Below are 14252 nucleotides of genomic sequence, written 5' to 3'. Positions count from 1 at the left end.
TAGTACTGTTGCCCACTGCTGCACCATGGAGACAAGGAAGTTCCTAGAGTACGGCCACCAAGTTCTTGGAAAAGGCCATTACTCAGGCTCCTGCCATGTCACTTGGTGTTCCTTTTTAGTCACAGGTAATTTTCTATACAGTTTTTCTTGATCATATTTTTCCCTCTTTTATTTTATTTTTTTAGAAGCAGTCAGGAACAAAATAAATACAGAACGTCTCTCAATTTCCATTTTATATTTTTGAATTTTTCCTTTGCCTTTTTCCGATTATTAAAAAAGTACAAACTCACTATAGCCCGTTAAAATGCATTGTGTTAATTACAGTTATTATACCTGTTCACCTTACAATAAATCTTACATCTTTGAATTTCCAGTTGAGTGCTTGTATCCCAAATCTTCCCATCTGTATCAATTTTTTGTGTTTAGTAAAAAAAAAAAAAAAAAAAGCTTACTGAAATTCTACTTAGAATATTGGAACAATAAGGTTTTGAATATATGATGTGAGAATATGTTAATAGGTCATGTTTAGAGAAAACATTTGCTAATAATTTAGAATCTTTATAAATAATAAAATGTAAAGGACACACACACACACACACACACACACACACACACACACACACGAGTTTTGAAGGCAGATGTAGGATTTGTTTGCAGAAATGCAGGTGCAAGATGTTTATGGGAATTTGAGCCCATTGCAGGGCAGTTATTCATTAGCTTTATTAAGCTCAGTCCTCCAGCACCAGCAGTGAGGGTACCTTGAATTATTAAAAAGTAACCAAATCAGTGTGTCTTGCTCCTAAGCATCCAGGTAGCCTTTGTTACTCCAATGGTCTATTTAATACCCCCACGCTGCTAAGCTGTTCTTTTATCCTACAGACTCCTATATGCCTAAACACTGCATGAAAAAGAAAACTCTTGATCTTTAACAGTTATGAAGTGCCTGCCTTCTGGCATCTGAAGAGAACAAAAACAGGAAATACAAACTGCAGGGTGGTGGTTCAGTAAAATTCCTGAGTTGGTTAACGAAAAACAGTTTCCATCAAGCTAAGGCTTTGCCTCTTAGAACACTCTGTCTCTATCATCCCATGAAACCAACAGAGCAGGGGTGTTTCTCAACCATAACCATCAAGAATCCAGTGTGCTGAAATTGTCAAATAGGTGCTGATGCTGGAAGGACCATCTCCTTGGTGACCCCCGTCCTAGGTGAAACCCAGAGTAGGTGCTCAGGAAGCGTTTGCTGAGAGAATGAGTGGCTGTCAGCACGGCGTGGAGCAGCGATGACTGTTCGCGTTGGGTGATTTATGTTCGTGGAGCAGTTTCTAATCATGTGGTGTCAAGGATGAGCGCTCGCCCGCCTTTCTCAGCTCCTCCCTTGTTGTAAGGCGGCGGCTGGAGTGACCAAGGCTAAGGCTGAGTGGGCACCATGCCTGGCTCAATCTGGAAGAGATATTTCATAAGAATAAGTCTGTTGTTTACGTCTAGAGAAGAGTTAGTTTATGCGCAATCAATGGCACATCAGTGTGTATCTGAATACCATGTGAGATGTGTTCAGTCTGCTTTCATCTTTCTGAGTTGTTTTAATTTACCTTGATCTCGATTACACAACCTAGGCTGCACTAGAAGTCACAACATCTGGCCTAAGTTCCATCTAGTTTTGGGTAAAAGTGGCTCTCTACTCATAGGCTGTTTTTCACAAAGGCACAATGTAACTTTCACGTTTCTATTTTTCCTTGGAAGTAGAGTCTGTGCTGTTTCTACCTTTGATGTCTCATTTTCTTTGTGTATGTGTTTTTCTGAGTGCACAGTGTTCATATTTTACTGTGTCTCCCACTGTCTGCGGTGGACTTCTGTCTCTTCTGTATATGTGTGCAAATGTGCACTTATATATGTGCTAGTGTGTCTGCGTGTACAAAGGTGTATGGCTGTGTCTCCCATGAGGTATATCTTTGTGGCTGTCAGTGCCTAGTTTATAAAGGACAACACACTAGGCGCTAAGATTACAAAACCGCTTAAGGTATGGTCCTTACCTTTGAAAATCTCATTTTTAGCAAAGGATACAGAATCATAATGAAATCATCAGATTACAATGCAGTCATAGACAGAGGTGTTTGTGAAATATATGTGAAATAATTCAGGCAGGGGGTGTTAGGGAAGGATACAGAGAGCAAGAGCTGTTTAATTTTGGCTTTGAAAGGTGAGTGGGAGGACCCTGGACAGAAAAGAGGAGAAAGAACATTCCAGGCAGCAGGAGGGGTGTGCAGTCAGGCACTGTGGACGAGCAGCCCATGTTCAGGAACTGAAAGAAATCCAGTTTGGGTAGAACACAGGTCATACGAAAGTCAGTCACTGAAGATGAGGCTAACTAAAGTCAAGTTGTTTTTTTAAAGCAAAATTCTTTGACGCAAGTTTGAAAGGTAGTCAATTATTATTACTTAAGTGGCCTTACACATACATTTTATAAGCGGAAAGGAGGACAAGTAGAGTTTGCCGAAAAGGCATAAAATTTCCATTTCATGTTTCAAAGTTGAAAAATGGGCTAGTGTAAGTAGTGTGGTTTATACATTTTTCACTAATTTTTACTTTTACTTTAAGAATTAATTTATTGAAACTCATAACCTAGGTTCATCCTAAGTTCTAAATGTTATTTCCTAATTCCTTTCAAATCATTTTGTATTAGAGTTCAGACCATAATTATGTTTACGTGCGTCCTGTTCCAGAAGAGATGAGTATGTGTGGGTAAAACTTTTCCACCTGGGGTAAGTGGATTTTTGATGTGTTCATTTTTAACTGGGAGTTGAATTTGTCAGGTTGGAATGATAAATATATAAGTAAAATAAGCAAGATTTTAAACCTGGAGTGTGCAGATCTTTAAAAGATGAAGATAGAAAATATTTCATATTAATGTTAATTGGACATAATTTTGGATGAGTAAAACCATTATTAGGGATAGCTTTTCTGTTGGTTTACTAAGAAGATGAAGACGCTACATCTTAGTCATTTGCCAAGATTGCCTCAAGTTTACCTGTTCAAAAATAGAAAAGACTTTTTTCTCTTTTGCATTTGGCATGATTTTGTATAACTGTACTGTAGGTGTGAGTTTTTATCGTAGGATAGTCAGTTACAATGTGTCAATTTCTGGTGCACAGCATAATGTTTCAGTCATACACATACATATAATTATTTACATATTCTTTTTCATTATAGATTACAACAAGATATTGAATATAGGTCCTTGTGTTATACAGTAGAAACTTGTTTATCTATTTTATATATTGTAGTTAGTATTTGCACATCTCAAACTCCCAATTTATTCCATTCTACCCCCTTTTAGGTGTGAGTTTTTTGGTAAGATTTTTTTTTTTAATCTAACACATATTTGATGGTAGACGATAACATTACACTTTTCTTTAGACTTTCAAATAACAGGAATTTTCACACACAAAAAATTTCTAAAAATTATTTTAATAGTATTATTATTAGTCTTATGGCCAAATGAGGAAACTGAGGCCTAAGGAGTTTAACTAAACCACCCCAAATCAATGGATCATAGCACGTGCAATTCTCTACCTGATCCTGGTTTTAAGAATTAAACACTGTTCTCAGAAGATGTTCATGCACCTGACATAAAGTTAAAATACAAGCAAATTGAACTTGGAGAGATGATAAAAGTCGAGACCCAAAGAATCCAGTAGTTATAGACCCAAAAGAAACACTGCAGCTACTTCCAATTCTAATTTAAGTCTGCAGCTTTAAACATGTGTCAATGTTTGCTTCATTTTTCTAGATTTTTTTAATGGTTAAAATATTTCACCATCACAGAATATCTTCACAATAAATCACTGAAACGTAAGTGCCACAAAAGGCAGGGGGTTTTGTCTTGTTCACTGAAGTATCCCCAGTGCTTAGAACAGTGTCACACAGTAAACATCCAATAAGTACTTATGGAATAGATGAACACTCTGTATTTTGACTCAAATTCGTATTTAGCCATTTAAGGGGAAAAATTCATCTTGAAAACCTTACAGAAGTTACTTATAGCGTATTTTCTTTCTATTGGATTTTGCATCCTTGTTTTTCTCCACGTGGGTTGTTTGGAGTCATACTGTTTAGATCACCGCAGGCCAGGAACTCTATGCATCTCTGTACCTTCACTAACTGAGAGGCCACGTTCGCTAATCACACACTTCCCACGTGGGCACTCCACACCCTCTAGAAGACCCCCTATGACTGGAGCATGTAACATGCAGTCACAGCTTAACCAGGTTTAGGAAAGGCTTGCTTTTAGCCCATCTGAAAATACAAACCAGTCATTATTCCTAACTGAATATCCCATAAATATTATAGGACATTTTTTGATATTTGACATCTAAGAGATGTTTTGATACTTGACATCCAAGAGATGTTTTGAAATTTGACAATGCTGATGAACAGAAATGAAGATGAGTTTGCTTACAAGCATCTTCTCTTCCATACCAAGATTCTGAAAAGTAAAATAACTCTGAAGTGCCTTCTTAAAAGAATTAGGTGGGCTGGCTGCAAACTGGAGGCTCAGTAAGTTCCAGGAGAAACAGACACCTGGAAAATAATAGTTTAGATGGTGACATGTGGTGAGGAAAAGCCTCAGAGTCCTGTCTTTTAGGTTCTTCCATCTTTTCAAACCTCGGGGCAATTACTGGCCTGCTCATCTTTGCAAAAAATTCATAAGAAAGAGACATTTCTTTTGAAAGATAAGACATTTTATACTTGAACAAAGTGAAGTGTTAACCATCAAAAGAAATTACTTGTCAGCTCCTTCGCTTCCCTTTGAAATGGAAATCTCTACAATGGCTTTTTTGCCTTTTGTAAATTTGCATTTTCATACATAAGATTTCATTAAACCATGGTTTTTCAGTGGGGACAATTTTACTTTGGAACTTCAGGCACAATTTTGGTTTTTCCTTCTTTTATTTCTGTTAAAATATCTATATTTTTTCATTGTTTAATTGATTATTTATGTTGCTCAGATCTCAAGATTCAGGAGAACTGGAAATCCGTGTTATTTGGAGAATGACACAGTCATGCACTGACAATGCCAAAACCCTAAAAGAGGTTTTTGGTTGCCAAGCACGTTAAGAAAATTGTATGACCAGCTTGTGTGCAATGCCTCACGGAAAAGAGCAGACCAGTTTCCAGCTTATTTCTTCTTGTAAACCTAGGGGAAAGGTTTATGAAAACTCTGAAGGGGAAGGATTTTTCTTGGCATGGTATGATTTTTCCATGCTTGGCAGTAACCATATCCTGCCATACAGAAACAAAATGAAGTAGAACTTCATATGTATGCCTATTAGCAATATTTCTTCCTATTCATAAGAAGAATTATAGTCTAGTGGATCAGCTGTATCAGTTTTCCCCAGTGGATATGTTATGATAATCGAGTGGATTTTAGAAATTTACATACTCAGTTTCCCAGCCAATGACTTGAGCCAGTTTTCACTCAATGACTCATGGGTACTCCACCGTCGGTGGCCTCTTCACCGTCTCTGTACAACCACACATGAGTTTCCACTCTCTGCTTAGTCAGCACCTATGCACCCAAGTGGTCATCAGTCTCACAGAAAAGGAGTGGTTTCTCCTTAGGAACCTAAACCGTTGGATATAAGCCTATCATGAGATTATTGTGAGATTATTTTACCACACCAGACTCTCTTCTAGAGCCCTAAGATATGGATACTTCTTAATATTAACAAATAGCCTGAGAAGATATTAACTCAGTCCAATGATTGGAGTCTACTTTGAATTGTAGAATATTTCCGAAGAAGAGATTTTGTCACTTTCAAGCACACAAAGTGAAAATAAACTAGTAGGGTGTTACTTAATGGGCTTTATTTTAATAGATTCTGAAATGTTAATTTTTTTATTCAAGTATGTTGATTTACAACATTGTGTTAGTTTCTAGTACATTGCATAGTGATTCAGTTATATGTGTATATTTTTCACATTCTTTTCATTATAGTTCTTAGAAGATATTGAATGTAGTTCCTTGTGCTGTACAGTAGGACTTTATTGTTTATCTATTTTATATATAGTAGTTTCTATCTACTAATCCCCAACTCTTAATTTATCTCTCGTCCTACCTGCTTTCCTCTTTGGTAACCACAAATTTGTTTTTTATGTCTATGAGTCTGTTTCCTGTTTTGTAAGTAAGTTCATTTGTATCATATTTTAGATTCCACATATAAGTGATATCATATGATACTTGTCTTTCTCTGACTTACTTCACTTAGTATGATAATCTCTAGGTCCATCCATGTTGCTGCAAATGGCATTATTTTATTCTTTTTTATGGCTGAGTAATATCCCATTGTATACATATACCACATCTTTAACAAGTCATCTGTCAATGGACATTTAGGTTGCTTCCATGTCTTGGCTATTGTAAATGGTGCTGCTGTGAACTTGGGGTGTGTGTATCTTTTTGAATTAGCCCTTGTCAGACACATCATTTGCAAATATTTTCTCCCAGTCCATAGGTTGTCTTTTCATTTTGTTTACGGTTTTCTGCTGTGTAAAAGCTCGTAAGTTTGATTAGGTCCCATTTGTATATTTTTGCTTTTATTTTTATTGCCTTGGGAGACTGACCTAGGAAAACATTCCTATGATTTATGTCAGAGAATGTTTTGCCAATGTTCTCTTTTAGGTTTATGGCATCCTGTCTTATGTTTAAGCCTTTAAGCCATTTTGAGTTTAGTTTTGTTGTATGGTGTGACGGTATGTTCTAACTTCATTGATTTACATGTGGCTGTCCAGCTTTCCCAACACCACTTGCTGAAGACAGAAAATGTCTATTGTACAGCCTTGCCTCCTTTGTCAAAGATTAACTGACCATAGTTGTGTGGGTTTACTTCTGGGCTCTCTATTCTGTTTCATTGATCCATATGTCTGTTTTTGTGCCAATACTGTGCTATGTTGATTACTGTAGCTTTGTAGTATTGACTGAAGTCCAGGAGGGTTATATCTCCAGCTTTGTTCTTTTGTTTCAGGACAGATTTGAGTATTATGTTGGCTGTGGGTTTGTCATAAATAGCTTTTATTATGTTCAGGTATGTTCCCTCTATACCCACTTTGGTAAGAGTTTTTATCATGAATGGATGTTTAATTTTATCAAATGCTTTATCTGCATCTGTCGAGATGATCACGTGATTTTTGTCTTTTCTTTTGTTGATGTGGTGTATCACGGTGATTAATTTGCGTATGTTGAACCATCCTTGTGACCCTGGAATGAATCCAACTTGATCATGGTGTGTGATCTTTTTTATGTGTTGTTGGATTTGGCTTACTAATATTTTGTTGAGAATCTCTGCATCTACATTTATCAAAGATATTGCCTGTAATTTTTTTTTGACAGTCTTTTTCTGGTTTTGGTATTAGGGTGATGGTGGCTTTATAGAATGACTTTAGGAGTGTTCCTCTTTAGTCTTTTGGAAGAGTTCGAAAAGGATCAGTGTAATTTCTTCTTTGCATGTTTAGTAGAATTCCCAGTGAAGCCATTTGTTCCTGGACTTTTGTTTGCAGGAAGTTTTTTTATTATAGATTCTATTTCACTTCTAGTGATTGATCTATTTGTACAAATTATCTATTTCTTCTGGATTCAGTTTTGGTGGACTGTATGTTTCTAGAAACTTGTCCATTTCTTCTAGGTTATCCAGTTTTTTGGCATATAATTGTTCATAGTATTCTTCTATGGTTTTTTGTGTATCTGTGGTATCAGTTGTTATGAAATGTTGATTGTTAGTTCTTTTTGAATTATATGGAGGCTGGTGAAAGTACTCACAAAGTTTCTTTTCCTAATTAATCAGTCTGTGCTACCTAATTTGCACCTTTACTTCTCAGAGAAATTTACCATCTTTTTTTCAAGATGGTACAAGCTTAGACTATAAACAAAAATATTCCCAATTTCACATTATAGGGTATAAATTAATGAGGGTCATTACTTCTTTCTCCACCCAGCATGATGTACAGGTTCTATAGAGAGTGCCCAGATAATCATAATACAGTCCCTACTCTAGTGGAGATAACAAGAATGTCACATAACAAAATGTGAACATTGATGCTTTGTTCTTTGTCTCTCTTACCAAGATTTCTGTAAAACTGGAATCAACTAGATAAACTGTTTTTCTGTACTTCCTTTAGTTGTTCAAGTCGGTTTCCCGTGTCTTGGCAAACAAGATGGAGTGGCAGCATTCGAAGTGAATGTGATTGTAATGAATTCTGAAGGCAACACCATCCTGCAGACGCCTCAGAATGCCATCTTCTTTAAAACCTGTCAACAAGGTAATCAGTGACGCGGATTCAAGAGAAGGCTCATAAGGCTTCCAGGTGTGATTTGGGCACAAAATTATAGCTAGCTAGCTAGAGTTTTTGCACAGTTTTAACCACACCAGTGGGTAGTGGGGCTGGTAAACATAGGGTCCAGTAATAGTACTAAGACAGACTATCTGCTTTGACCCCAATCACAATTTTAGGAACTCCAGTATTCCTTCAAAACACCCTGTCTTCTACCTCTCTCCTTCCCTCCTCCAGCATAATATTTGGGACTCCCCAACCTCATATCTAGGTTGCCAGTCATTACCAGCAACTACCACCACCCATACATACCCCCTGCCAAAAGTTTGGTGCTGCTGACATCCATGGAAGACAGAGTGCCACCATCATGCCAGCAATCTCTGCCAGGCAAAGGCACCTCACCACCACTGCCTGGGTGCCCAGTCAAGCATGAAGGCCTGTCCCCTTTCCCATCCTGATGCAAGCTCTTCCAGCCCAGAATTTAAGCTCTGGAGGCTTTCAGGGCTCCAGTGCGCCAAAAGGTCTTCCCGCCCTCTGAAAGTGAATATTGAGGGCAGTATCATTTACTCTATCTCAGTGCAAATTTCAGGAAGTACAGTAGGTGAATGGGGGGGTGGGGAGGAGTGCAGGCAGAATAAAGCTTGCTTTGACGTCCTCCGTGAGCCCCCTACTGCAGGAAGTAGGATTGAGAGAGGCAAAAATCTTAATTTCATGAAGACCTGGTGAAGTGCAAGGGGTGTGGAGAGAATGAGAGAAGTACTGGGATTCAGTTGCCTGTGATCACTGGTGCGCCGGAGGGAAAGCCACCGCTGCCTTCTTCCTGCTGGCTGCAGTTCACTCGGCGTGATTGCAGAGCTGTCCACATAAACCTTGTTTCTCTTTGGTGAAGCTGAGTGCCCAGGAGGGTGCCGACATGGAGGCTTTTGTAATGAAAGGCGAGTCTGCGAGTGTCCCGACGGGCTCTACGGACCTCACTGCGAGAAAGGTGAGGAGCGGAGGGCGCCGGCGCGCTGCCTGGTGAGACGGGCGTCACACAGCAGCCCCCTGTGTGTTTTTAACGCATCCCCTTAAATTATTTTTCTGGTCACATTGTAAGGATTGGTGAAGTCTTTATATAAGCCACAGAAGAGCTACTGGAAAGTATTTCTTCTAGGAGTGGCTTTCTGTTAAATCCAGTATGTGGTGACAGGGGCTGAAAACTTTGGCACTACGTCTACATTTTTTATGGCCAGTTTCCCTCCCCCAACCCCCCCTCCAAATTCACCATTATATGCACCCTGCTTTGGCATAATCTTACAAAAGTTCTGAGGTTTTTCTCCTCCCCTTAAACTGGTTTTAAAAAGCTAGTATTATGACTGATTTAAAAGTATCTACTCCAATTAAAAGTAGCCTTTCTACACTTGAGTTATGAAGGTGCTCTAGACAAATAAATAAATAAACAAAATTAAAAGGCTGAAAATCATTTGTGTAGTAAGTATATCTATTTTGGTGAAATTAACTTTAAGAAAGTTATGTGGAAAAAGGAAAGATAAACACAAAAATGTGTATTAACCACAAGCTCTCAAATACTAAGAGCTTATTTGACCAGAGGAGGCAAAATACTTTTCATCCTCAAGAAAAATAAGAATTTTTCTTGTTTGTATTGATTTTGGAATTGGAAGATCAAAGAAATAAGGCAGGAAAAATATTTATAGTCTTAAGAAGACCACATCTCAGTAAAAATAATCATTCTGAGCAAATTTTAATCAGCTAAATGGAACAATTCCAAAATTCTCTTTCTATAAAATTTACTAAAAAATTGCTTGATTTATAGTACAAAAATAATTTTTAATATAACAAACTTCTGTCTTTAAAGAGGGAACACTTTAGAGTCAACCACAAACCTTTAAAAAATGTAGACCTGTTGTATTATTGACATTTCCAAAATGGTCCTGCTCCAAAACCCCTATCTGGCCTTAAACTGAATTCTCTTTCCTCATTAGCCCTCTGCACACCACGATGCATGAATGGCGGGCTTTGTGTTACTCCTGGTTTCTGCATCTGCCCACCTGGATTCTATGGCGTCAACTGTGATAAAGGTAACTTTCTAAGAATAAGGTTTGTTATACTTTTTAAATGTTTGGTTAAAAGAAGTGTATTTAATATACCATCAGTCTTTGTAACAGCTCTGTAAATAGAGTGTACCCCTTAGCTGGCTGCTGTAACTTTAACCCCAAAATTCAGTGTAGCTTAACACAGTAGAAGTTTACTTTCACTTATAGAATGCTCCAGGGCAGCAAATAGCTGGTCAATGGGCAGGCAGTTCTCCTCCAAGCAGTGACTCAAGGGACTAGGCACTTTCCATCGATGGTCCTGCCTAGAGCTTCAGAGCTCTCTGGATCCAGCCAATAAGCAGAGAAAGATTGGAGAAGGCACCGCTTTAAAAACCAAACCAAACCAAACCAAACCAAAATCTCTGGCCCAGAAGTGGCCCACAAAACTTCCACACCTATTCCACGGACAGGAATGAACCTCATGTTCCTACCTGGATGCAAGCAGGAGAAATGTCATCTCTGGTTGGACAGCTGTATTGTATTGACACTGACAACTTGATGGGAGGGGAGCAGGGATTTTTGTGAACAATTAGCTGCTCCTGCCCCATTGGAGTTTTGCTATGTCCCAAGTCAGTTTTATGGGTGAGCTTCAAAGACTGAAATGAAGCAGTGTGTTCCAAATTGCCTGACCTAGAAGTTCACTGACCCCCCGCAATTCAGTGCTCTGCTCACAGATCCCACCCCTGAGAGATCGGACACCTCCTTCCTCTTATGCAACATCATAGCCCAGTTTTCCTCTCAGAAAGTAGATTCAAGTGTGGCTCTAAAATAGTACCAAATGATTCATTCTTTTACAAGACACCTGTCTATTTTGCCCAGTTCACATCTTTTATGGAAAAAAAAAAACCCATCCTTAAAGTGTATATGTATTTAATGCAATTATCCTTGTGTCAAAAATGCTAATCGTATGAGTAGGGCACTATTTTTTTTTAAGTAAATACATGCCTCCAAATAAAATGATGTGTTATTTTTGAGAAGTGATAATGCAGAAAGCACCAATTAAGACTGAAATGAGTAGCTTTTTAAAAAAGAAGGAAAAGCTAAAGGAAAGAGCCCTTAACCTGAGTCAGAATAATCATTCATGGTTATCTGTTATTTTATGACATACAAAGTCCCTTCATACAATTACCTGACTTTACTCTCAACAGTCTTTTGAGATGTGAAGTATTATCCATCATTGTCCCAGAGAAGCAAAATGAGGTTTATAGAGCTTGAGTAGCTTGTCCCAAATTCACAACCTCCACTGCCTACCTCGGTTGCCACTCAGGCCACTTGTTTCAGATCCCAGTTGCTCTATGAGTGACCCTGCTTCCGGACAGAGAACCTGATCTCTGGGGGCCATGCATTTCCCATCTCTAAACTGGAAATCAAGCCACTGACCCCTGTCCCCCACCTCTAAGCTATTGAGATAATATCTGAGCACTTCTCTGCCTTTTATTTGTAAGCGATCTTCTAAAGCTATAGCATTGGAGTGAAAACAGTTTTTAAGTTTTGTGTTCATAAAGGTTAAAGCACTAATGACACTGCTAATAACAGCCAGTGAGTAACATTCTTTCTTGGGAACTTCTTTTTATTTGTCTAACTTTAGCATTCACCATCTCTGCTACTTCAAAACTGGGCAGAATTTAATTCTTAAAGCAGAATTAAACTCATGTTATCTCACAACTGTTAGGAAATAGAGCAAATCCTCCAGAGATTTGGGTGAAGACCGAATGTACTATCAGGTTTAGAGAGACCTTTTGTGAGGCCTGCCTACCTCGGTGGGGCTGTTATTGGCATAGTTTGCACAGTGGACTGTCATTTGTAATGTTTTTCTAACATTACACATGTCACACGCTGCATGGTCTCTGCTAAAGGAAGGTATCTATGTGTATTTCAGTTCTTTTTACATTTGTAGTATTTTGCTTTTCAGCTGAAAGATTTTCCTACCTGTTAGACTCCAGTAATTTTGTTTTAAATTCTTTTGGAAAGACTTGAAATTCCACTTGGTCTCATCAGAGATCTGGGAACATTAAAAAATAATGCTTTTTACTACCTCAACAAAAAGATCCATTTATTATCCAGGAGGGAGTGTAGAGCTTCTAAAAAATGGCTTACTTACTGGCACAGAGCTAAGACCTTAGAACCACATAGTCAAAGAACCACTAAAGATTAACTTTCATTGGCTCTTGGGACATCTGTTGGAAACTTTTAAGAACTGAGTAGTTAAACACTGGCTGATCAAACCCTCAGCCCCAGTTTAAGTTACTTAGTGTCTTTGGCTCATTTTCTTAGTCAAGAATCACCGCACAACAGAAATGTAGAGAAGCTTGGTCAGGATGGTAAAGTATTATGGAAATGCTAAGAGTGTGGCCAAATTTAGCAGTCAGCTTTGTCATAGTTTATAAGTTTGGATTATACTCCCAGGTTCACTGCATTCTGCACACTCACAGAAACAACTGCCCAGCCCTTAAAATACTAGCAGCAAGTAGCAAAGGGGAAGCCCAAACAGCCGATTCTCCTAAATCCTAAGTTCTCTACCCCAGTGTGCCGCTCCCTCCATGTCAGGAGGCTTGACTTTGCTAAAGAAAGTACAGCACAGCCGTAAGCTGGGAGATACTTAGGATTTTTAACAAAAAGCTTTATCATTTAAGAAGCATGACATTCGTGGAATATTCTAGTTGGACTTCTTTTCCACAAAGAAAACATACACTTAGAACCTTTGGATTTCCTTTCTGATTTTCCTACTGGAAGCTTATTTCAGCTTTCATTCATCTATAGCCAACTTTGGCCTGTTTATATAGGACGAGAACAAATAGGCCGTAAGACTGGAAAAGCCAAGAATCCAAGCTCTTATTTTCATCTCCTTTATAGAATGAGCCAACTTGTCTATTTTTAGATATTTGCTCTCCCCTGTCCCCATTTCTGTCCTCCCTCTCTTGTAGGTGCCAGTGAGCAGCCAGACTCCAGAAGCTGACTAGATCTAAGAGAAAGGGTTTAGAGGCAATCACAAAGAGCATGATTATTACCTGGATAATCTAGGTAACTGGACTCCACAATCATACACCCAAGGTCACCCCTTCAGTTCATGCTGCTGCCACTTCCCTGCCTATGGGATCTCACAAGGGGCGACCGTCTGTCTTTTCCCAAATATAATTACTCCTTCCTGCACACATCATAAAAGTCTATTTTTTTAAAAAAATTCCTGGGGTAGGGGAGGGATAAATTAGGAGTTTAGGATTAACAGATACACACCACTATATATAAAATAGATAAACAACAAGGACCTACTGTATAGCACAGGAACTATATTCAATATCTTGTAAAAGCCCATAAGGAAAGAAAATATAAAAGAGAATAGTTTTATACACACACACACACACACACATATACACACACACGTATATATGTATAACTGAATTGCTTTGCTGTATACCTGAAACTAATACAACATTGTAAATCAACTACACTTTGATTAAAAAAATATATATAAGATATAAATCTTATATCTCTGTTCTTAAACTGGAAAAAAGTTTCTTTCTCCTTTGTTGGATCCTAATATTTACCACTTCTTTCCCTTTTATCTATTCCAAAGTGATATTTTCTCCTTTTTCTCCTCCTTTACCTTAAAAAATATTTTCTTAGGTGTATAGTGTTCTTCTCCTTTTAAGAGCATAGACATTTACAAGAAAATTAAAAAGATAATTTTTTTACACAGCATGCCCTTTTTTTTTCATTAAGATGTAGCCCCCTAGAGGTGGGTACTGTGTAATGTGTGTGGTATCCTGTTACGTGGCTGGAATCTGCAAATGGTCAGGTGACTGGTTACAATTCTTGTATGTGTAAGGTGACTTA

At 38.2% G+C, this 14252-nt stretch overlaps 1 protein-coding gene and 1 long non-coding RNA gene across 2 annotated transcripts in view; one reads left to right on the top strand and one right to left on the bottom strand.

Annotated features, from left to right (window-relative positions):
* WIF1 (WNT inhibitory factor 1) overlaps positions 1–14252 on the top strand; it is a 65677-nt gene that overhangs the window by 40756 nt on the left and 10669 nt on the right. The window contains exons 4-6 of the mRNA XM_006192361.3: positions 8173–8313; positions 9215–9310; positions 10308–10403. Coding sequence (XP_006192423.1) covers positions 8173–8313; positions 9215–9310; positions 10308–10403 — 333 coding nt within the window. The remainder of the gene's footprint in view (positions 1–8172; positions 8314–9214; positions 9311–10307; positions 10404–14252) is intronic.
* Positions 147–14252, bottom strand: part of LOC116667660 — a 150408-nt gene continuing 136302 nt past the window's right edge. Inside the window, exon 5 of the long non-coding RNA XR_004324609.1 lies at positions 147–1440. This is a non-coding gene — a long non-coding RNA (uncharacterized LOC116667660). The remainder of the gene's footprint in view (positions 1441–14252) is intronic.

This window comes from Camelus ferus, chromosome 12, assembly GCF_009834535.1.
Source record: "Camelus ferus isolate YT-003-E chromosome 12, BCGSAC_Cfer_1.0, whole genome shotgun sequence".
In the NCBI taxonomy this organism is placed as follows: domain Eukaryota; kingdom Metazoa; phylum Chordata; class Mammalia; order Artiodactyla; family Camelidae; genus Camelus; species Camelus ferus.
The sequence above is the reverse complement of the archived record's forward strand: the minus strand, read 5'-3'. Positions and strand labels throughout refer to the sequence as shown.